The 25,658-nt window shown below is 37.3% G+C and overlaps 1 protein-coding gene across 1 annotated transcript in view; it reads left to right on the forward strand.

Moving 5' to 3' along the window:
• The window catches only part of LOC135077405 (tRNA dimethylallyltransferase), a 329,624-nt gene that overhangs the window by 139,357 nt on the left and 164,609 nt on the right, over positions 1-25,658 (forward strand). Inside the window, exons 2-3 of the mRNA XM_063971940.1 lie at positions 17,024-17,161; positions 20,375-20,826. Coding sequence (XP_063828010.1) covers positions 17,024-17,161; positions 20,375-20,826 — 590 coding nt within the window. The remainder of the gene's footprint in view (positions 1-17,023; positions 17,162-20,374; positions 20,827-25,658) is intronic.

Below are 25,658 nucleotides of genomic sequence, written 5' to 3' on the forward strand. Positions count from 1 at the left end.
CTTCTATGGAAATCCTTGAAGGAGGCCTTTATTTAGCAGTGGACGTCATTTGGCTGAAACGAACGAACGATAGCAAGGTTGTATATTATAAATTGTCCAAAAATAAATCCTATGTTACGGAGGACATCATAATAAGTCATCAAGCAATGATATTGATGAAGTAATCTTCAACCTAATGATTTCTTACTAACAGGCAAGATGCAAGCCAAGTACCTGAATCGTATCAATGACTTATGTTTTCCTTCGAAACATAGGATAAATTTTTGGACAATGCCCTGCCCATTGCCACTTCAGCTTGCTAATCCGTCGGGCTATGTCAGCGACTTTAGTTAGTTTACGGGTCTCCTCATTAGGTTATTATCGAAGGTAACTTATTACTTTTGACTTACTGAATCTTTCTGTACTGTTCAACTCATGAGCCATCATGAACAAGAATGGCTGCTGCCATTCGTTTTGTTGGCTCTTTATTTCTTTGTTAGGATTTTTGCAAATATGGGACTCTCATTTTAATGTCATATTTGGCCAATATTTTTTATAGTGGCTATTTATTTTTTATATTTCCTAGGAAATTTATGCGGTCCTTGTTATTTTCCGGTGACTTTAACCTACATTATTATCTGCAAGCCTTTTTTGACTTTACAACTTTGCGACTGCAATATGACCTTAGTGTGAAATTCAGTCGCATATCTTTATAATTTAGCCTATTTTTTATTTTGATATATGAACAAAAATACTGAACTAAAAATATACCACTTTTATCAAATTTCGCTCAGTATTTTTTGCGTGAAAGAGTAACAAACATCCTTACAAACTTTCTTTAATACTTAATAGTAGATAGTTGTCTATAGCCGACTACCCGCAGTTCCTCGGATCCAATCCCATGCCCTGCGGCGGTGGGCGGCTGCGTCGGCGCATCCGAACAACATAATAGACACATTACAACTAAACTGGTGTTTTCACTTAAACGCCGTTTATTACGAGTATTCGTTTGGATTATACGCCCTTCGGAATTACTTTTGCTTTCATTGAAAGTGAAGCTTTTATTGAGGTATTGTAAGGTTATTTAGCTTTCTAATTTGCTTTTGTTTTAATTGCCTGTTTTGATTTGAATTTTCGTGTACTCTTGGACTTCGTGTATACTACATTTTCAAATGTGTAAGCTTTTTATTAGGGTAGATCGACATCTTTTTCGGCAGGCGTATTCAAAAAATGTCCTATTAATACATATACAAAATTGCAAAAATCGTTTTAGAATTCAAATACAATATGTTTGCATACATTTGTGCGAATTAGAACTCTAACATAAAATTTTTTTAGAAGACTGTTAATATTAAAGAGCTTTTCAGAGTTTTCCATTTCAAACATGAAGAAATATCACAATCGCTCCCAATTTCTTCTCTATCTCGCACTCTACAATGCCCTTCACCTGGATTATAATTTCACGCATATCCGCGTCACTCGTCTAGTATAGTAGCATCACACCCGCAAATGCAGCGTATCAGACAGCGCAGTGACGTCACGGACGTATCATGAATGGGGTGCGCCCACGCTTCTGCAGCCGACGCACTTTCGATACATTCGCGCCACAGTTAAAGGGTGGTAGTAAACCATCTTGATATTTGATGGTCACCCACACGGTGGATGATAACCTTTAAAAGGTTGCAGGAAGACGCTGGATGCTTAACTTTCCCACGGGATAAACTTGACCTTCACTGGTTGTTTTTTTATTGGCGGTCAAACTGTAGATCCTGACTACACAGTACACAGGAGTTGCAGCGGTGGGAATAGTCCCATAAGACGTTGGATGCAGGCCGTTACTAACCGACCTATCTGGAAATCATTGGTCGAGGCCTATGTTCAGCAGTAGCTTTCTGAAATGATGATGATGATACTTAACGGGCAAATGAAATATGACTTAGTGTACGGTGGATTTACTTCAGTCTGTTGCAGCTTTTCTTTTTGGCAAGTTGATAGTGGTAACGGTAGATGTGATGGGAGTCTTCCCTAGTAATTTGTAAATACTTACGTACATTTAATGGAGGACCTTGCTCTGGAAAAAAATAGATACGTTGTCGTACTGATGCACATTGTTTATTTAAATATACTTCATTTAATAATTACACGAGACTCACATGGCAAACAAATGACAAGCGAAAATTTACAATTCCTTAGACATTGCAAAATCAAAGAGGTAGAATGAGTGGTTTTACTATTTCCACAATTGATTGTGCCAACATTCCAGCCTCGTCGAGACCAGATAAAACTGGATGGAAATGCCTATCTTGGAATCGATAAATGGGTTTGCATTTGTACTCGATTGATACATGTTGTGTGCGAAGAGATAGGGAAGGATGTGTTTACGATATGCATGCGTTCTTTGAAAGTATTTGTTGCTCGGCTCAGGATTTATTGAGTCATAGGGGTGTGAATAGTGTGATATACATACTAAGTTGATCAAACAGGGTTAAATTGGAGCCCTTATTCATCATAATTAAATTGATGACGTCATGTTATCTCTCGTTCGATCGAGCACGCAGTTGCGATATTGCAATGACGTCATGACCTTTATAGCATGGAAACCAACTGAGATACTGAAGAGGCGTTCTTGCAGCTTTATCCTTTTTGGAACGTACCATTACTCTATTGGAACTTTCAAATAAAATCACCAGATGTCGTTATCTTTGCTCATGATGATTGTTTTTTCGTTTCGCAAGTTGACGGTCTTGCTCATTAAACATGCAGCGAAGTCTTCTGCTTAAAATTGCTTTTCGAATAGGTACATGTTAACCCTTTACATGGCTCTATCCCATATCGTCGCTTGCCTCTCTAACTGACGTATCTGACATTTTTTTCGAAACTGAGTTATCTACACCATCTTAATCAATTTCGCAAGACGAATCGATCTGTCTAATCGCCTGAAAATTTTGCAAAATGTCAGTTACGTCAGTTAGAGAGGCAAGCGACGATATGTCTATAGTCATAATTTGAATCTTATATGCTTAGTACAAGGTCGAAAACTAATGAAAATTTTCCTCAGCATGAGCATTTAACATTAAAATCTTTTAAAGAAAACTTTCCCGCGCCCACAGTGGCGCCGCTCTGTTGGCAAAAAGCTGTAGTTTCTCCCATTGATAATTTCGAAGTGTAGCACATTAGACTATACAATTTCATTGCAAAATCGCACCTGCTCCATCGACATAAGACACTACAAACTTTAGCTTGATGTGCAGTACTAACTCGCTCCTCGCTGGTAAGCAGCCGCGGCCTAAAACCATGAAACGAATGAAGGGCTGCGTGGGCGGGCGGGCCAGCGCGATGACGTCATCCGCCTGTACCTACAGACCTAATTCGCGATGTGACGCTATTTATAGATAAGTTTATCTAGCTGTGCCCGCGACGACGCGTGAAGAGTTCGAAATATATGTCCCGCTTTTGCAACATTTTTCTATACTTAAGGTCCTAAGTCCCCTAGATGGGGCAGAGGGTGTCCACAACAGTCTTCCTTCACGTTTGATCTCGCTTCAAGTCTGGAAGAAAATCCATTTAAAATTCAAACCAGCGACTTGGCCCGTGGACCTTGTAACACACTTTCAGTTCTTTTCATTTGTTAGTTTATTAGCAGTTTCAAAATACGCGCCTCTAGACCAGGCGTGGAGAGATGAGAAAATACCTACTAAGATTTTTTTTTCCTCCTGAGAACATTTTAATGTCACCTTGTCATACCGAATGACAAGTTTTTTGTACTTATGTAATTCTAGTTAGAATTATTCCAGTAACAATACTATAAGAAATACCTACAAGCAATGTCAGTTGTCATTTGAAGGTGGTTTTAATTATCTATTTAGGTTATGGGAAGGTGCCCGAGGAATGACAATAAGAAATAGCTCCTGAATAGTTCATGAATTTTTCGCAGGTTGCTCAGTTTGTAGCCCTGAGCAGTACTTTGGTAAAACCCAGTGTCGCTGGTCAATTATCTAATATTAAAGCTTTTTGTATTTTTCATTAAAAATGAATATCTTGGACATTTCAGACATCCCTATCTAGCAAACACAGCTACACAGTGACACCCGTATTCACAAACGATGCTTGCTTAAGTGAAGCAGCAACGCTATGCGAAGTCGAACGTAGAGCGTAGAATAGAACTCTGTGATTGGTTCGTGTGTGTCACTCAAGTAATGTCAATAAATAGGATTTTGGGACCCTGTGCGTCCACGGGCACTGTGAGACCTCATTGAAATGTTTGTGAATACGGGTGTGAGTATCGTACATTTTCCAAATTTTTAATTTCACTTTCTTCAACCACCTCTGCGATATTGGTTTAATCTATACCTGGCTCTACCGCCTCATACGCGATATACTCAACTTTACTACTCGAACGGATTACCATACTTTAATAAATCATTAATCCAAACATCACAGTAAATTACATTTATTCATAAATGCTCCTTTGAAGCGCCGTTAAATCGAAATAAATGCATTGAAGTCATCAGCAAGACTGCGCTAGAGTCGATTCGACTTTAATATAACATTGGATAAAAATACACACGCGTCTATCGTAAAATGCACGATAAGCAACTCTATTCCGTCACAGATAAAGTCCTTTCTGTAGCCAACACCTTTAAGTATGCATAAAAATTTATTATTCTGAAATAATAAAAATGATGGAAGTCACCGACGTTTATTTTTAAATAATTTAATAAACAGCCAACATGTCATACAAGCCCATCAAAAGCGAATTGTAAAAACCCTTTAGTCGGTTTGTAGTTACATAAAATTGTATAAAGGGATTATTATTGAGCGTAAAACTAAATTATTTTATTCCTATTATGGGGCCATGGCAATTCTTTACGACCATTCATAGTTTTTATTAATAATATTATGTATTTGAACGGTTTGATTTGATTGTTGTCTTCCATAGTTTACCAAAGCGGAAACCTCCAGAAAAAAGTTATTTTTGATTATGATGATGTCAAATCGGCAGTGGGAGACGGCGTATGTGACTGCACCAGACAGTTTGCCAACAGAGAGAGATGGCGGAAGATCGTGCGGAGAGTTGTATCCGCCTCTACAACCGATGTGAACAACGCTTCAACATAACTACGACTGCTCTGCCAAGAGTGAAACAAATAAGAAGAAGAAGTCAAGTGTCTTCTGGATTAGGACGTTGTGTAGTGAGAAAAATCTCATAAAACTTCTAATGGGTTGCAGCAGTCCACGAGTTAGTCACTAAAACGACCCCGGTGCTCCATCATTCGCCTTAACTGGGAAGGAACTGAGGGATTCCGGCCAAAGCCTTCACTACCACTAATGTATACTATGAGTATCTAATGTGTATTGCTGTTGGTGTAACTTTATCAATAAAATAAAATACCAGCCCCTCTGCTGGAAGACAAAACATGTAAAAATTCAATCCACCGACTTGGCCCGTAAACCAAGCTAAAAGTGGGCCAAGTCATTGAAAGACTCATTATTTCTATGTGTATGATAATGACTGAAACATTGTAGGTAGACTGTTACAAAGTAGTGCGAATAGTTGCGATAACTTGCGGCCTTGGTTAATTTATTTATCTGTCAATTTTATGCGTTTCACATTTTTGTGGGGCGCTATGACCAGCGAGTCGAAGTTGGAAGCGAAAAATGTTCTTATCCTACTAATATTATAAATGCGAAAGTAACTTTGTCTGTCTGTCTGTCCGTCTGTCTGTCTGTCGGTCTGTCCGTCTGTATGTCTGTCTGTCTGTCTGTCTCGTTTTCACGCCTAAACCATTGAACCGATTTTAATGAAAGGGTGATGGTTTGACATAGAGATAGTTTGAGGCCCGGAAAGAATCGTGACCAATCTTCTCGATCAACACCTCAAGAGAAGTGGGGATGGCTGAAAACCAGCGCCGTCTAGGGCAAGTAGTCCTTGGCAGCACAAGCTGAACCACCTCCAGTTGCTTCCACCTTTTTAACCCATTTAGACCGATAATTATTTTTGTAAATAAAAATTGATTTTTCAGCAAAAACTTATAAAGGGAAGCCTAAAAATCATGAAAAAAATATTTTAAAAAATAATCCATAAATAGGGGGCCGTGGGGAGCCCGTACCATATAGGGTACAGTAGGTCTATAAGCAAGCAAAACATAGTCGTTGTTCAAAGAAAATTTTTATTTATTTTTGTATGATATAAAATTAAAATAATATCACATAATCACTAGTATCACACTTGGCATATCTTGTAAGACAATTTCTGTGATACTAACCACATTTGGTTCTTTTTTCTTACCTTCTCCGAAGTTAGTGAGGATAGCTGAAAAAGACCTAGCTTCTTCTGATTTGTTACATTTAGTGCTATCCATAATGGCATTTAGCAACACGACGATGGAAATATAGCAAATCCATCGAAGAAAACTCTGAGAGTTATTATTTACATTGACACTATCTTTATCGTCTAAATCTTCGTCAGTCTGATCATCAATAGCGGTCATCTGACAAGACAGCAGTAGAAAAATACCAAGATTACTTTATGTTTGCTGAAATTATCAAATTTTTCATGAGTTGAGGCATTATAGTGAAGCATCAATAGCCTAAAACAAAAAAAAATAAAAATTAAATTATATTTTTTCGCATGATTTGCTCATGCATAGACCTACTGTACCTTATACGGTACACCTATTTTAGACTGGAATAAACCGTATAAAAATAATCTAAATAATATTTTTTTTGTAGTCATGATAATCTATTGTACTCTATTTTTTAAATAAAATTGATAAATAACATAATTTACCATGAATAATAAGAAATTATACCTTCTTAAATACATTGTAAATACTTTTTTGGTTTTCTGTCGAGGAATTTCATAAATATTTCCGAAACCACTTGTTAAAACATATTTTTAAATATTTTTATGTAAAATAATCACTTTTAGCTTACTGTCACAATTATTTTTGCAAATTAACAACAGTTTGGTACTTCGAAATATTTTCAAAAAGATTCCGTACCACATAGGGTACGGTAGGGTTAATATAAGTTTTTTTTTGTAATTTCTTTTTTGTAAAGCAAGCAATAAACGATTTTTTATTTATTTATTTAAAGGGCATAGGATAGTTTTTATCCCGGTTTTTGAAACAGGGACGCACGCCATAAAGTTTTTCTGTGACAGACAAAATTCCACGCGGGTGAAGCCGCGGGCGGAAAGCTAGTACATTATAATATTATGCTTTTATGATAGAGCGATTTCCCATCCTGGTACTCGGACTTCGGACTGAGGAGTTCGGACTCTATTTACAAATAATTTATTGAAGTAACTCAAAGAAATTACGATTTTAAATTAAACGTTGCTGCCTTCACTACGTTTTCCGGTCCGTGGTCGCCACTCTAGAACTTTTCCGGTCTACGAGCAAAGATGTACAGGACAGACAGACGCCAGCACATCTAGGACAGTTTGGGGTCCTATATACGTACCTAATTGTAATAGGATTGAGTTTGCAATAGACTAAGAGCTAGTGAACGCCAGACCAGAATCTGATATATTTTATGTATAATATTTGGACAATAATTAGAAGTATTTTCCCCATCAGCCAGACGGTTTTGACAGTTCCAACTCCTTGCCAGACAGTTTTTTTAGGGTAGCTCCCAAAGCCACGATGACCCAAACTTCATAATTCACCGACATTATATCCTATATTGGGAGCATACGCTGACAAACTTTCAGCTTTTATTAAATGACGTAGGTCTGGCGTTCACTAGCTCTTAGTCTACAACAAAATGTATGATGATGGGGTTCACTACTCCAGATGTGCTGTCGTCTCTACATTTAGAAAAAAATCTATTTTAATATTAATTTAATCAATACGAGTAGGCACTCGCTTCAGCGTATGACTTGGCCCCGCAGATGGTCCGTAGCAACTGATTTTTATGCGAGTTGTAAAATATTTTAAAACATCAGCCGATAACAATATCTGTTCGTAATTCGCATTCGTATTCAAGGTGACTAGTTCCGCGTTAGTGTGACCCGATTTATCGATTCTTAATCGATATTTTGTGGATCGATTCGGTGGTTTCAACTATGACCAAATTAATAAGGTCAGCGGTTGACACGTGCAAGCCACGATAATGTAAGTGATATCGTAACAGGGTGAATTTTGCAAGGTCAATCAGTGACCAAATTTTAAGGAGCGAGAATCAGTAACTTAATCAATTTACGTGAAGAAAACATTTTTTTTTTCATATTAATTTAATTTTTATCCGCTGTGCACAGTTTTCAAAATTGGCACAGTGGATAATTTACTTTGTTTGTAGAAAAATACGTACACACAGTTAACTGCAAAGCTTGATAGAGATAATGGTGCACAAACATAAGCCTTAACCTTTAAAACTTAAGATTTTATGGGCACCCACGAATTAGATTTAATGTATTTTTTGCGAAAAATATAAATAGATAAAGTGGTACTGTTAAATTGTTCTAAAGATCTAATTAAAAAAATGGATACTGATTGCAGTCACCCTGTATTCATACATTGTCACAGATTTATTGTACGAAAAATCACGTGATCATCACGCGACGGGTATATCGTCCCGTATCGTATCGTTTTCCATCTGGCGATACTTTATTACGTATATGTATGTCACCGTCCGTTTATTTCTGTATGCTTAAATTGGTATTGAAAATGAAACTTCTTCGGTTCATGTCCTAAAGGTGAATATTCACTTGTCAGTTCAAAACGTGCGCTGTATTCTGTCAAACGCCTTGTTAAACAGAGTTTATCGTACGTTTTGAACCGTCAAAAGAATATGATTGCTTTCCACAATTCCACATTTATTGTAACAGGACAACAAGCCGCTCTATTATTATGTTCAAGTATATCGCCCTTTCACGAACCAAATCCTTTGGAAACTGAGCTTTTACCTGTATTACGCCCTTCATAAGAACATTACATAGAAATACTCGAGAAAATTCTGTAGTGTACATTTTATTGTCACACATTGTGTCCCACTAATTTCACTCTTCATTTATGGTAACGTGAATGTAACGTCCACCTACAAGGTGGACTGACGACATCGTAAAGGTCGCAGGGAAGCGCTGGACGCATGCTGCTACCAATCGATCAACATGGAAAGCATTGGGAGAGGCCTATGATCTGTATGGCTGAAATGATGATGATGAATGTAACGTAATCAATCGGACCGATACCTTTGTGTGTAAATACCTACTTTAGGTTAAGGTAATAAAGTTATCTAAATATCTATCGAAACTCTTTTGTATTCTCACAATCGATGGCTCAGCTGATTACCTGTAATTCTATTTCGCCAGTTCGATAAATTGGTCCTTCTTCAAATTTAAGGTCGTCGCACATTTATCAACCCGGAAAGGGATCGTAGCCGTATCAAGTATCAACTCGGGGTGGTGAGTATTCTTTGTATGAAAGTCCATACTGCAACGCACACCTTATCATCTTATCCGTACCGTAAGGCTCAGAACAGACGGTGAAACGCAACTGCAACTGCTAGTTACTTTTGAGTTGCATCTAAGTTTCTGCCATAGCGTCCGTTGAGAGACCACACATGACGCGACCTTTGAAACTTTCAGTTTCAGTTTCATTCATCAGAATCATCAGAAAGTTGCAGTTTCGTTGCAGTTGCGTTTCACCGTCTGTTCTGGGCCTAACATAAACGCCTCACCACGCGATTGACAGCTCGCGAAAGACGATGACAGCTCGCGAGAGGCGATAGTGTTGATTCCTTTCCGAGTTGATAAGTCTGCTATGAGCTTTAAAAATACTCTTCGTTCTTAGAACTCATCAGTTCAACCGCTTTTGTTTCTGCAGCATTTTAGAGACGTATTTTTGAAACGTTTGGATTCCAAGCCCGTATTAGATTTCGTTTACCTTCAAATTCCCAAAATTTAAAAAAAGTTCCGATTGATTTTTATGGTAAATTGGGGTTTGATTACAAAGCTACTCGTATAATGCTTTCGAGCGATAATGCAAAATAAGTAGGTACCATCGTAGACGATTCAGCAAAATCGTTTTGCCGTATTCTTTAAAAATAATCACGTGTGGTAGTTAATACGTATGCTGCGGTTAATTATTTATTTTTAATATGAGGTAAGGTTATTTAGAGTTTATTGCGAACTTTTTTTACTAGCTGCGTCACATTTTCTTTCATAAGTTCGCAGTAGATACTTATCGTTCCAAAGATAGTACTGTAATTACGACGCCATCCATACGTGCCTGCACTATATTTATTTATTTTATTTTTATCCACAACGAGACAGCTCTTGGCCTGTATCTCACCTGATGGTAAGTGATGATCAGGCCGAAGGTGGAAGCGAGCCTCACCCGGAATCCTCAACCACGGAGGAACAGGCTATCTTACCTCTAATTGCCGGAACACAACAATGCTGTTAAAATTGTTGTTATGGCGACAGACTTAGGTAAGATGGTGAGCTAGCCAGGCGGACTTAGAACAAGCTACCACCAACCAAACCGAACAGAAAAATCTGCCCCCACTGGGAATCGAACCCGGGACCTCTGTGTCTGAAGCAGGTGGTCTTACCACTAGACCACAGAAGCGATTACAACGTAACCAAATCCTGTTTACCCCTCTTGAAGAACAAATTTTCAGAAAAAATAGTTCCCTTTAAACTAGTCAACTCGTCTATCCAGTTCATCTAGACCTGGGCAGTCTCGTAAAGTGTTGGAGTAAAGTTGAGCGAATAGGGTTCAAGATATATTGGCTATCCAATAGTTTATATGTAAAATTGGTTGGTCCTACCGCAACTGGCATCGGTGTGCCCGCCAAGGTGACTTTAGCAATACGTTAGGTATGCTTAATGACGTCTTTTATAAATATTTTATGTATTCAAATGCCATCTGCATTCGCTAGGCAAATGCGTTGAGTAAATGTATATTTTTGTGACTATTATAAGTCATTAATTCAGTCTGCAAATGCAAATGTAACCTAGCTCTTGACTTTTACGTCTATTCGTAGACTTCAAAATTTTGAACTCGCACGAAATATGTTCTTGTGTGTTCGTATAATGTGTTCTTATAATATGTTTAAACGTGTATTTCTCTGAATAAATGAATTTGAATTTACAAAAGTCAATTACAAATGCACTAGTATCTATTACATAACTATTCTCAAATCGAGCAACACAATATGAAGTAAAAAAACGTTTTTTTTTATCTTTACTATTCAGTGCATGTGCACTTAGTAGCAATTATATCTTTTTTCATACCTGGTCCTGAACCACTGAAACTATTTTGGTAATAGAGATAAAGTAAAAGTTGGACCTAAGTGAAATAAATCTTATAGAGGGTGAAATAAGAAAGAGACAATTTGAATGACGACATAAAAAAGAGTTAAAAAAATTGCAGATAGTACAAAAAGTCTTAGTTACCGTAATTCAATTTATACTGGACTTAATCTATTGCCAATGACCTCTAGTATAACCCCTTTCAAGGAATAGGTCGAATATCCCTGTCACCTTCTTTACTTTTAATCTTTTTTTATTTTTGACGTTCATAAGTGCCAAAATACTGGTTTAAAATGTATGAAATATTTTTGATTTGATTTAACTTTAACCCTCCTTCAATCACTCCTCGCGCAGTTGGGTAAAAAGAGTTAAACTTTGCTCTCGCGCGCAAATTCGGCGGCAACTGTAACCGTGACCTTGCCCCGACAGATAAGGGCATCCGGTGCATAGCGGTAACATTGTCGTCAGTTAATCAATGGACTGACGACCGATAACCGACGGTTGACCGAATTGTAGATTCTTTATCGGAACGTGAGTGAACGTGAACGTCTCGGTGCGTTACTAACTCAACGTCTTTCTCGGGACTTTTTTTCCTTAGAAATTGTACTGAAAGTCAATCTGACCATCGTAAGATGCATTTTGCTGATATTTGACCACTACTCATTATTATTTTTTTCTTTTTTTAAAAAAAATATTAGCAATTTGTACGAGTATTGCCCAAATTACTAATAGTCCCGTTAGCCCCTCGTGTTAAGCTAAATAAGCTTGTGTTACGAGTGGGTTCACCACAATAGTCGAGCGACGGTGGGATTCGAACCCGCGTTCCTCGGATCTCGAGTCGGCCACTCCGACCCCTAGGGTCTTTACTAGGGATCAAAATTTAAGTGCTCCAAAATAATAAGAGTAATTTTTACTTAGGCTGAGTTGCACCATTTTATTTTAACCGTAATAATAACCGGTGCTTTTTGCATGAAGTTTGACAGATTTTTGACGTTTGTCAAAGTTAAAGTGAGATGGTGCAACTCAGACTTAGTATCATATTACCCAAGCTACTGTAGGAACTCTAGATTTTTTAGGTGTACTTACCAAAAATCTCTCAATAAATAATAAATACCTACTAATCAAAATTATCTTTTCCGGAACTGCTTTGATAAGATTTATCTTGATTTTCAAGTGATACTTACTCAGATACTTCTACATAATGAAAATTATCTTACGATTGCAAAAACCATTTTATTTTGTTCTACCAAACATACTTACATGGATTGCATAACCTAAGAAGTTTATGGTTTTGTCACTTTCGTTTCCCATTAGTAACATAATTTTATTTTTTCTTAATAGTAACAAATATTACAGCAAGGAAGTGAAACCCAGTCCAATGGAGCGAGTAACGATGGAAACTGTCGATTTCGAGCAAAACCTAACGCGGTCTGGTCTGGTGAACGAGAAAAGCGTAGAATACAACTAAAAACTTTCCCAGGAATCCCCCCTGGGATTGTTTGTAAATTTTGTAATTTTCACCTCAACTACTCAGGTTAGCGAAAGTACCTGGAAAGCTGCAGTCCGCGAGGAATGGCGCCGTATTACGAGAAACATCACTCTGAATCGTGATTCACAATGATGACCACGACCACTCTGACAAGAGTGTACCGACTGAGAAGGACTCAGAATTTCTCCTTACATAACCATCTTACAAATTAGGTGTAAGTTGTTTCTACAAATTACTTATAAGTTTGTTTCTTAATCAGTTGATGATTGTGGTAATGTCTCTATTAAAGATTTACGCGCGAAAACGGTTAGTCAAATATTTTTTACCAGTTTTAGTTTAGTTTGATGAAAAAGAAAACTAACTACGTATTATATCATCAGTATCTAGACAATTATTAGTCTATCACAAAATAAACTTAATAATACAAGTCTCAGTTTCGATCGACTGATTGAGTACATAGGTAATTCTGCCTTGTCCAAGCATAAAAATTTTTGACTCTCAAACGGATGTAGAGCAGTTTCAAATTCAGTTTTAAAGTCTTCAGTATAAATTTTACTTACCCATAGAAGTATTTTGTATACCAGCTTCTTCTATGTTTCTGGTAGGCTCGGCTTTACTTAATGTCAAGGCCCCCGTGGCCTAACGCCCCGTAGCGATACTAAGAGAGCTGGCAAATTATCTCCTGATAAAAGTGAAAAGAACTTCTTGGGACATGTCTGAATGACTCAGTGATCTACATTAGACATGTCTTCAAAAATGTATTACACCCGTATTCACAAACATTCCTATGAGGTCTCACAGTGTGTCCAACAGGGTCACATACGAACCAATCACAGAGCTCTATTCAACGCTGTGCGTTTGATTTGCTCCTTCGCTTAAGCAAACATCGTTTGTGAATACGGGTGATAGTTGCTTACTAGTATTCTGAGTATTTTCAAGATCAAAGACAGTCGTAGAATCAATTTCACTTGAAACACTCATTCGTTCGTTTCAGCCAAATGACGTCCACTGCTGGACAAAGACCTCCCCCAAGGATTTCCATATCAACCGGTCCTGCGCTGCCCGCATCCAGGTTCTTCCAGCGACCTTCACCAGATCGTCGGTCCACCTAGCACTAACACTCGTTTTTGCTTAGAAAAAGAAATAATTATTTCGCTAAACAAACTTTCATCCCTTGTTTCACCCCCTTTTCTGTGGCAAATCTACCTAACCTGAAGGTATTCCTTCACTAAAGTTAAATTTATCTGTGTATCGAAATTCATAAAAATACTTTACTCGTTTGGGTGTGATAATTCCAACGAAAAATCAGACAGACAAAATTACTTTACAATTTTAAAACAGTCAGCATAGATTACAATAACTCTACGATATGCAGTTCTAAAACCCAAAAATCTATCTAATGGTAAATCTTTACCCGAACCTCCGTTTCAAGAACCTCTCTCTAAGTTGTATAAAACGAATCTGCCTACTGAAATAAATCCTCTTAAAACCTCACTATCTCACACGTTACACAACATACCACGCGATCGTCTCGTACGACGATCCAATTTTAAAATAGGCGATAACACAAAGGTGACATTGGTCCCGTCAATGGTGACGGAAGGGATGGGGCACCACGATAACCCAGCCGAATCTTGAATGTTTTGGTTCGCTCGTTTACGCAAACTGATAACGTGACATTCGTTTCGGACGATTTGATCACGACAAGATCATTAATTAATAAGCTGGTAGGTATTTTAATAATATCTCGTTAGGGTTGCCACTTTCCATTTAGCGGAATTCTCCCGTTTTATCCGACTTCCGCAAAAGTAAAAAAAAATCTCCTCGAAAACAATTTCGTTTTAGTTAATTCATTGTTTCTCCGATTCATTCGATTATTCGATCAGGCATCCCTATGTATCTACGAGTGGCTGCATGAAAAGGCGGGAGATCGTGCTCTTTGGCTTGCTCGACTATATTTGGCGATAATGATAATTGCAACAGGAAAAGACATTGTAAGTGCGCTTTTGGTGCATTTAACTGTAACCTGTAAAATCTTTTACTGAGAATCTTCTCTTCTTTCTTCTAATTAATTTTCCCAATATTGTAAGGCCACAATAGGTCTCAGACATTTTCTTTTCACATAAATTGTATTAAACTTACTATTTGCAATGAATTAGATCAGTTTACTAGGAGTACCTACTTTAAGTTTTTAGAGGCATCGAAAGCTCGGTATCAATCGTCATATTTGTTTGCAAAAATGCTAAAGTATCGTATATTGTGGCAGACTATTGGTATTTACTTACTTGCAGTTTTAAGCAACGAAACTGACAATGTAATGTCGAAACCAATATTTGCCTCATTTTTAGCAATTTGTATAACAAGCTCTCATCTTTATACTCCAATCCTTTACGTTCGTTATTAGTGCCCGCCGCGTCTGTTGCAATAATGTGCTGATAAAAATCAGAGGTTAAAGCACCAAGATTTTTAAATTTCCTTTCTTATCGTGTGCGTCACTGTAATAAAGTGTACATTATCTGTCATTTTTTCTCTACTAATGCCAGAATACGACACGATACAGTCCCAAGTTCAATATTCGTCGATTTTTAACGCTTTCGTTTAACGCTGAAGCGAATTGAAAATATCTTACAATTTTGTATTTGACGTGTGATTTTCGCCAAGTATCATTTTTTATTTTTTTCGAGTGGCAATTTTGAAATTGTTTCTTAACCCCTTGACCGCTGGCCTTTTTTGGTGGTGTCGAAGTATGCCTGACGTTAATATTCATAAGATTTTGAAAGCACTTACCCTATTTTTACTTAAATGGTAAATGAAAAGCTTTTTAAGATGATTTTAAACTTCCAGTCAGTTTCTTACTAATGTTATGTAAATACGAGTAATTTTATTTTAGTTACTAAAGATTTATGTGACATACTAAAATCTACGCAAAGCGGTTTAGAAGTTGGTAGGTATACGGATTAAAATATATTAGAATTATCGAAACATCTTTAAAAAATACAAGTGAGTTAACCAGACAAGGCTTGTCTACACTCATCTCATCGGGCCTTTGACAATGAATATTCAATGCGTGGCTATTATTCAGTTAATTAACCCTTCAGTACCGGGGGTTTTAGGTGTATACGTTTTACAATCGGATATAGACAAACGAGAACGGTAATTAATCTTATTTTAGTTTAGCTAAAATTGCTAATAATATAATTAGTAATCATAATATTTTGGCCAAATTAAATATTAGATGTATTCTACGAATACGAAACGAAGGCGTGGTAGGGCAAGCTACGTAGGACGTGTATAATTGCTCTGAAAAGAGCCGATGTACATACTAATGAATATTTTAATTTCCTGTAATTTGATTACTGTGAGAAAAACCTTTTTTTGAAACTTTTGTAAGTAAGAAACTGTTACGTGTAGGTACTAAATTGTTTTTAGTACGTAATACATATTCATGCCTAATAGTACCTATTGCAGTTTAATGAAATGTCACAGTGGCATAGTTGTCACTGGGTTCACTACATCGATCTCGAGGAAGTACTGCACACTTTACGCTTCTTCCATTCTACGCATTTTTTTTATCCTGTGTTCTTAAAAAGCCTACCCGAGCACTTACAGGTTAATCTCCACGTCCCACTTCCATACATTTCATACGTTTTACTTGCATTTACATAATTGTAACATTGACTTATATAGTGAATGATCAGACAAAAGGTATCCTCGTGATATATTAGGATCTTAATTAATATTAATGAACGCTATATTGTTTTAGATTTTACGCACAACTAAGATGAGTATTCACATATTTGTAGAGTAGCGTGGGAAGTGTAGGTGACCTGGAAATAATCGGTCACGTAGAGCAGCCATAATAATATTATTTAGTATGACTTAAGTTTCAAAATAGGTCTTCGAACTAGTATTAACTGAAACACGGGTCAATAAAATTTTACACGGCTTGGCGTTTTAGTTGAAATGAAACGCGAAAGTTTAAAATCTTATTGAATTAAGAAGGATTTATATGGGAAGTTTTTATGAGCAAAGTAACTTAATTTAGATTATCATTGGACGTGAATACCCAAAAATTGTTTTTTTTTTTTATATTTAATAATCTTTCCTGAAAACTATGATACGAAGTCGCGAACTTAAGTATGCCAACCTGTATTACAGCTTTAGATGTAGTTTATGAACATGCCCATGTAAATAAAAGGTCAAATCACCATATTTAATTTGACATAAATCTCAGTTATGAGTTAAACCTAATCTCTAGGACGATAGAGTACAATATTGCCTATCTGTTTCAGATCTACAAAGGCTTGGATGTGGTGACAGCTAAAGCCAGCGTGGAAGAAAGAGAGGCGGCACCGCATCATCTTCTGGACATCCTCGAACCACACCAGAACTTCACCGTAGTGGACTTCAGGAATCGGGCACTCAAGATCGTATCCTTTTATTTATATCTATAGCTGGACCTCTGAATAAGTACATACCTACCTATACAATTTTTATTAATAACAATGTAAACTTATAGCAACGATATCCCAACGGTGAAGTGGTCGGACTGGCCGACTCGAAATCCGAGGAACGCGGGTTCGAATCCCAACGCCGCTTGACTATTGTGGTGAGCCCACTCGTAACACAAGCTTATTTAGCTTAACAAGAGGGGCTAATGGGACTATAAGTAATTTGGACAATACAAATTCTTCTTCTTCTTTTCGTGTCGACAACAAACCTACACAGTGTCAGCCCATAACTCCGCCACAAGGGTGGCGTTGTCAGTAGCACTCATCAAATCCTCCTGAGTGCAGTTGCTTGGGCACTCAGGGCATGACATCAGGTGCTTCATCGACTGGGGAACAAAACCGCACCTGCACTCCATGTTTAAGCCATCCAAGAATCCCCACCTGACCAGATTGTCCTTACTACGGCCAACCTGCGTCCGAAGTCTATTTAAAGACTTCCAGGTAAGCCAGGGGAGCTCATGTCCAGGTGGAGGACTCTCAGACATAGGGACAAAAGGGCAGGGGAGATCACCTCTCTCGCGCCATAGCCTGCATCTCTCTTTTGACCGATCGTAATACAAATTGCTAATAATCTTTAAAAAAAAGTCATTTTTGTGTTACCAAAATATTGGGAAAAGAGGATGTCCTACTAGAATGTAATTGAGATTGCATTATAGTATTTATTTCAATAGCTTCACTCATGAATTTTGAATAAAAGGGTTTGGTCGATAGTGATTTTCCGTTGTGGTTAAAGGCAAACCGCGAAAGCCAGAAAAAAAAACAACCCAGTGATTAACTCCCGAGTTTTATTTATTCAAATAATTAATCACTGGTTTCGCAATATAATGGTTTTCCTTCAGAAACTTTCCATTCCTGAAAGGATTTTCAGCAATGAACTGCTTTGCCTAACTTCTATCATGCTTCAATAGCTGCAATTAATTTCCTAGACATCCTTACTCTTTAGTCAAGTTTACATAAGTACTTGAGCCCTCACTCGAGTAGTTCGTTAATCAAATAAGTTGGTATCGAGTGCGGTCACCTTAAGAAGACTTGCGTGGACGATTTTTTGCGTTACGGTCAACGACATTTTAATCCTCTTAGATGAGACCTGTGTAGAACTATACCAAACACCGATTGAGGAACTCCCCCACACACGATTTCCAACTCTAACTGTGTGTGGTAGAGTTCGTTTTGCAGTGTGATTCGGTCGTATTAACTTTAATAATATTACGATCAGTGCGGTTTTTGTATAGGACCGTTAATTGGTGTATTGAGTGCGGAGATAGTCGGATAGATTTGAAGTTACCTGTCAGTTGTGGTTTTCTGGTCGGATGATGCAACGGTATCGCCCCAAAATGGAAGTGTCTGGACTGGTCTTGCACCTTGATGAGTCTAAATACTATTCGGTTCTACGAAATTAATTTGAAATCTTTCGTCATTGATGAATTTGTTGAACACCACAAAAAAGTATATCATAGCTGCTCAATCTCATAAATATAATTTATAACAAAATTATCTTTGTAAAATTAACATTTACCTTTCAGGTTCTCTACAAATATTTAGGTGTTAGAAAGATTTTGCTTTTATTATGTTCCACATCTGTCTCCTTTTCAACTTTGACTGTACAACCTAGCCTTTGAAACTTTAAAGGCCAATGTATAACCCACTTAATTTTAAGCTGCATGTGTCAAACAAGGCTGTATGTTTCTTTAATAAAGATAAATAAATAACTTAGGTCCGAGAGTTACGTTCTATTCAATTCGAGTTCAGACACTGGTATGTGTCTTGTAATCAAATCAAATTATCTTGTAATCAAATCTACTTTTGTGCTTTGTTTAATACGCACTTGAACCTTTGAGGGTTAACCTTTCCAAATAATTGGTCAAATTAAAATCACAACTTTACTGAAACTGTTTCCAAAAATGTTAAACACAAGTTTGGGAATCAATGGCTTACAGTAAAACACGTTGTTACACGAATAAACCCGGTGTTTGTTTGTGAAAACAGTTAAAGACCGCACAAGTAGCCGTCGGATATAAATTAGCCTCCTTCAACTGTGACAGTTGGTGAAAACATTCGTCAGTTTCAATTGGTGGCTTGAGGCGTATTTTTGAAGCAATCGAATTTAAATTCGCATACGAATTTCTTAGTCTGATTCCATGCATTGGCTCCAATATTGGTCCTAATGCCACTCGGCCAACGGATTAAGTTAATAGTACACCAACGTTGGGACAAGCTTTTTTCTAGATCGACACATTAAGCTATTGGCGTTGGGAACAGCGTTGTAGCCGACGTGTGGAGCAGACCTTAAGCTAATAGAGTGAACGAAAACACTCACATTTCGAACTCTATTATTGGCCCTGACATGACGCAAATCAAACGAAAACACATAATACCTGTTCAATTCAAAACCAAACCTTTGAAAACTATAAATATCTTATCTCCGGTTTTTAGTCTACGTGATCCAAAAATAGTTTAGACCTTGTAATTTATGTAAACGTGGTAATAAAGTGGTTCAAAATACGCATAGTCGCTTATACTCGTAGTTAAAATCTAATTTGCATACGATTTGTTTTGCGAATTCAAGTTTCTATTACTATACGTCTAAAGCCAACATAAAAATATTTATTCAATCCTGAGATTAACGCGTTCAAGCAAACAAACTCTTCGGCTTTATAATATTAGTATAGAAGTATAGATATCGTTCAAAAGCATTAAGCATTAAAACAGGCTGTATACTTATCTTCTCCGCTTCACACCCGCTCGACATCGCCCACTCGTCTCCGTTCCATCCTGGTTGGCTTCGCGTGCATCACACATTTTATGCATAAAACTTGTCTCAGCCCCTTTCCGCTCCGCTTACACCGTGTCCATTCAAGCGGAGCGGAGATTTAGAGCATTCCGATTGGTTATTCAAGGCGCCACCCAGCTCCGCCTCAGAAGAAACCGAGCCTAAATCATTGTGAAAATTATTAAATATCGCATGTTACCATTACGCATCGTAACATCTATCAATCCAATTTGTACCTATCTCAATGAAAACGACGTTAATCATCAACCCAATTAACTGTTTTTTATCATTTGCTCGATAATAATGTTATAAAGGCAATTTTAGTGTTTCAACTCAACACAATTCCTTAACTACGCAGCCAGATCGATCATCTAACAGAACAAGGCAAAATACCAATTATAGTCGGTGGTACAAATTACTACATTGAGTCTATAGTGTATAAAATACTCGTTGAAGATACTGACGACTCTGAATCATTGTTATGGGATAGAAGTAGACGAAAGAGAGATTTAGATGACCACGATGCTGAGAATGAAGCTTCTTCTTCTTCTAAGAAAAGTAATACGGAAGCTAGCAGTTCTGAAAGTGAACTTATAGAAGATGAAACAGCTAAAAAAGTACCAGAAACTGAAAACGATTCTAGTGTTAATGAAGAATCTATGGATCCAGAGAAAGAGAAAATTAAAATACAGCTTCAAGCTGATGTTGACAATGAGAAAAACTTCACGAACGAGGAAATTCATGAAAAATTGAAGGCGATAGATCCTGTTATGGCAGCTCGACTTCATCCCAACAATAGAAGAAAAGTTTTGAGGTAAGTGAACTTTAAATTATACAATTTAGGGACTCAGAACATGACAGTAAAGCTGTGCCAATTACTTCACTCCTTTAAGATTTCATTAAGATATGAATTGCGTAATTAGTCTAAAAGTATAATGTGTACGGAATTAAAGAATCCTAATTTTCTTTTACGCAGTTACAACTTTAGTTGATTCATTCACAATAACAGTTCCATTCATTGTAGAACAACAAAAACATTTTAGTAAACTTTCATGAATGAAACTACCCGATTGTTTCGTGATATCTAAAGGTCTATTCCAATTCCACATAATAATTCTTATGGCATTGCAATAAGTGTTATAATTATACTTTTTGATACCGTTATCATATCGTAAAGTCAAAGTTCACACACGAGCACGTTACGATCGCGATTAGTATACGTTGATAGAAATATTGTAACATGTGGTCTATTATGTAAACAAGCGCCTTCCTGTTATGCAATACGGAAGTGTTTGGTTCAATTGAAGTTTACGCAGTGTCATTATGGACGGAAAAGTTTTTGGGAGCAAATTGTCACTCTCTAGCTGGATAAGCGCTTTCGCAGTATTTTAGGTCCAATTTTATGATTTGAAAATGATGCGACTAAGGATTTTTTAGTCCAGAAGAATTCGGAATTCGGATCGGAAAAGTACGAAACAGCTCTTACGGTCGATTGAAGATAAAGTCACATTTACCTACAGTAAATGATCATTTTGAGTGGTACATCCCATACTTGACAATGTCATTTGGTCTATAGACTTGTTCAATTTTTTCAATTGAAAGCTCTGGTCTATTAATTTATTAATCATTACATTTTTAACATAGCAACTAATTTATTTAGTTATTTACCGTAGGTATGTATCGATAATCGAATGGGTGACCATTTTACCAACAAATAGGGAAACTGTACTGTGATAAGAACGATTTAATTAAAATCAACGGTAAATCATAATTTCAGAGGAAAATAATACTTCGGCTAATTAAATACAAAACACTAATTTAATTCAAACAATCAACATTGTAATATGAATGTACCTATGCAGGAAAAATCACAATCAGTTATGGTACCTACGGGATTGTTCCTGTATGTTGTAGTAGGTGCCTACGATCGATAAAATATCGCCCGATGTTCTGCGTACTATACTCGTTTACCGAGTCGAATCTCGCTAATAGCAAATTTTAGTTTGTTCGTTCGTTTTAGCCAAATGACGTCCACTGTTGGACAAAGGCCTCCCCCAAGAATTTCCATAACGACAGGTCCTACGTTACCCGGACCCAGGTTCTTCCCGCAACCTTCACCAGATCGTTCGGTCCACCTAGTGGGAAGCCTGCCCACGCTACGTCTTCCAGCCCGTGGTCGCCACTCGAGAACTTTTCTGCCCCAACGGACATCATCTCTACGAGCTATGTGCCCCGCCCATTGCCACTTGATTTTAGCAATTCTGCGGGCTATACTTTGGTTTTCCTGCGGATCTCCTCATTTCTGAAATCAAATTTTAGTATGGTGTGTAGAACAATTAATACTGGGGTATTAGTTTGAGAAGTAATGTAATTGTGTCCGAGGATGTTTATTCCTTTAAAGTAGACTAATTCAATTTTAAATGGTTAGTCCGTATAGTAGGCACACGGACGCTATGCCTAGTTTGGAGTAGGTATAATTATACTGTATACATAAAAATATAGTGTGACATTAATATTATCAAAACCAAAATTACGCATCAAATGCGCACCATTTTATTCATTCACGCCAACAATCCGACGGAAAAGAACGCCGTATTGCGTCATTTCGCAAACCTGCCCTATAGACATACATAATTTAATGGGCAAATGGCTAGGTCAACTGGCCCGTGGCCGAATCCATCGCATTTTGCGTGGCAACAGAAATAGATATAAAATTCACGTTCTTAGCATAAACGAAGGCCGAGGCGCAGACATAGAAGCGGCCAGTCTGGCAGACCCCTCTTGTTGTTAGAACGTCTAAGTACTTAGGAGAACGCTTGGGATATTTTCGGCGTTCCTCGTCTCCATTGGCGTATAGGGTTCTTTTTCAGGGGGGGCCTGGCCGCTGATATGCCATGTCACGGGGGGTGCGATTAGTATCATAACTCATGCGTTAGTACTAGCACATAATAATAATAAGTACTCTATCATCTTCAAATCAGTAGCATTACATATCCTGAGGGGCGGGCACCAGATCCGCGTGCTCGTCTCTCTAACTTGTCCTAGAATCTGTTTGCCTGAAAATATGGTACTCGGTTGGTTGTAGATTCGAATCTCAAATGGGTGACAATAAAGCTTGTTTGATTAGTTCGATTAGCTTCAGTAATTGTGAATTTTCTCCCAATTTTCGTTGGTCTAATGGTTTAATTCATATCTTATACGGGACATACCTACCTTTGTTTGTCCACCATAATATTAAGCACGATTTAAAATCAATTTAACAAACTATTTAGCTTTGAAATGTATTATTAAGTCAAGGAAAATAACACTTTAAAAAGCTACGACAAAGTCCGTAGGCCGTAGCAAAGTCGTAGTTAGTGTTCATAACGATAGCAGTTTATTTTGGACTAGCGGCCGCCCGCGACTTCGTATGCTTAGATCCCGTTGTACCCTCTTAATAGGGATGGAGTTTCGTAAAATCCTTTCTTAGCGGATGCCTACGTCATAACATCTACCTGCATGCCAAATTTCAGCCCGATCCGTCCAGTGGTTTGGGCTGGGCGTTGATAGATCACTATGTCAGTCAGTCAGTCAGTCGGTCACCTTTGAGTTATATATATTTAGATAAATGTTAATTGATTTGTTATTTGCGTATTTAAAAACTTAAAATAAGTAATGCGCACTAAATTTTGTTAAAAAAATCAAGACAAAACATAACAATAACTTAACAAAACAATTAAACAATGTCACTGACGTCAATCTAAGTCCGTTTCTGATTATTTCGATAGTTATCTCTTATAAACATAATAAGACAATTAACCTAAGACAAAATGAACCGTAAAGCCGTAAAATCATAATATGTTATTGATTTTCTGATCATATAATAGTGACAAACCGGAAATGAAGATTATCTAATAATGACACTTCGCACGTACATTTTATTACATTATATCTATTCTGACCTTATAACGTTATCAACCTAGACAATGTATGTTTCAAAACATACACATATTCAGTCTATGTAATCTTACAAGTAATTAATATTGCTACTAAGTGTAATGTTTATGTCGTTTTCTAATAATAGGCAGGTACGTAAAACGAATCTTCTGACTGGGCCCACCTTCAATGTTTTATTAATAAATGAAACACCAAATCCACAAAAATGTATTAAAAAGCCCAGTCAATTAAAGAAAAACTATTTAAAAATTCAAACCAACGACTTGACTCCGTAAAACACGCTGTGTGTGAAACATTAACTTAACCAAACTTATACTGAAAATACTAACAAAGAGGTGTCTTGAACTGTGTTCCTGACCTCATACAACCAAGGTCTTCGAGCCCCAAACAAATAGGTACCTAGATGGCATGCTCACGTATCGTTTGTCCCCTCTACCCCTCAATGGTAATGAAGGTAAACCCTAATACTTGAATATACTCATCGAATAGTAAACTATATTGTCGTTGATTGTCGCCATATTGTTTATTTCAGCAATCTAGAAAATTTATTTTTTGGAACATTACAGGCCCTTTTCATGGCACTAATTGTCAGTTATACAAGTTCCTAACATAGTTTGATTAATTGTCATGTCAGACAAGATCCTATAGTAGAGAAGTAATACCTACATTCATTTTTATTACTGGTAAAAATGTGATTCCAATCTAGGCTCCAATAAGTACTCGTCTACTTAACCTAATCTTTGATTTAGGTATTTAATTGAACATTTTAAGCCTTTTATTACATTTTTAGGTAAAAATACCATCTAGGAAAGTAGAATTCCTACACTTTTGTCAAATACTCATCTATTCATCGAATCTTTTTTCACAATGATTCTCTTGTATTGAAAACAGCTTACTCATTTCAAACGATCATGAACTTCACCGAATGTTTCCTAAAGATCTTTAGGTATACTAGAAAACATACTCCTCAACCCTGCAGTCGGTTAATTCCGGGTAAGTCTAGACGCAGACCATCGATTTTTCGTCGGCCGATAGTTTAGTCGGGCAGTGGGCAGTTGATCAGTATGGGCATGTATGGAAGTGCGCACATTACACCGATTTGATTTGGATTGACAATTTAAAATCGGGCACAACTATCGGCCAACTAAAAATCGGTGGTCTGCGCCTAGTCTAAGGGTTACAGCACAAAATATAATATTATATTTTGTGGTTACAGGGTGTTGTTGGGCGGAGGTCAGACTACGCTGGGCGCGCCACTTCCGCGGGTCTCTGACCGCCGCCAAGGATTTCCTAGTTCGCGCGTGTGCGTAGCGCGCGACCTTGACTCTACTACCCGCGTAGGGTGTCCAAATTGACGGAATTTATCTTACTATTCTGCTTAGGTATCGTTGAGTTTTCGCCTACAAAGTATCAAGTCAAAGTCAAAGTCAAAATTTCTTTATTTGTATAGACTATTAAATAGTGCTTACAAATCGTCAAATATTTTGCTCTTAAGGAGCCTTTACATGTCTCATAATCTTTTTACCCTACCAGCGCATAATAATTATAATAGAAAGACACAGTTATGTTTTTTTTTTTTTTTTTTTAGAGATTATTAGTAATTTGTTATTACACAAATTACTAATACTCCCGTTAGCCCCTCGTACTAAGCTAAATATGCTTGTGTCACGAGTGAGCTCACCACAATAGTCGAGCGGCGGCGGGGACCGA

The sequence above is a fragment of the Ostrinia nubilalis genome, chromosome 13 (genome assembly GCF_963855985.1).
Source record: "Ostrinia nubilalis chromosome 13, ilOstNubi1.1, whole genome shotgun sequence".
NCBI classification, from domain to species: Eukaryota; Metazoa; Arthropoda; class Insecta; order Lepidoptera; family Crambidae; genus Ostrinia; species Ostrinia nubilalis.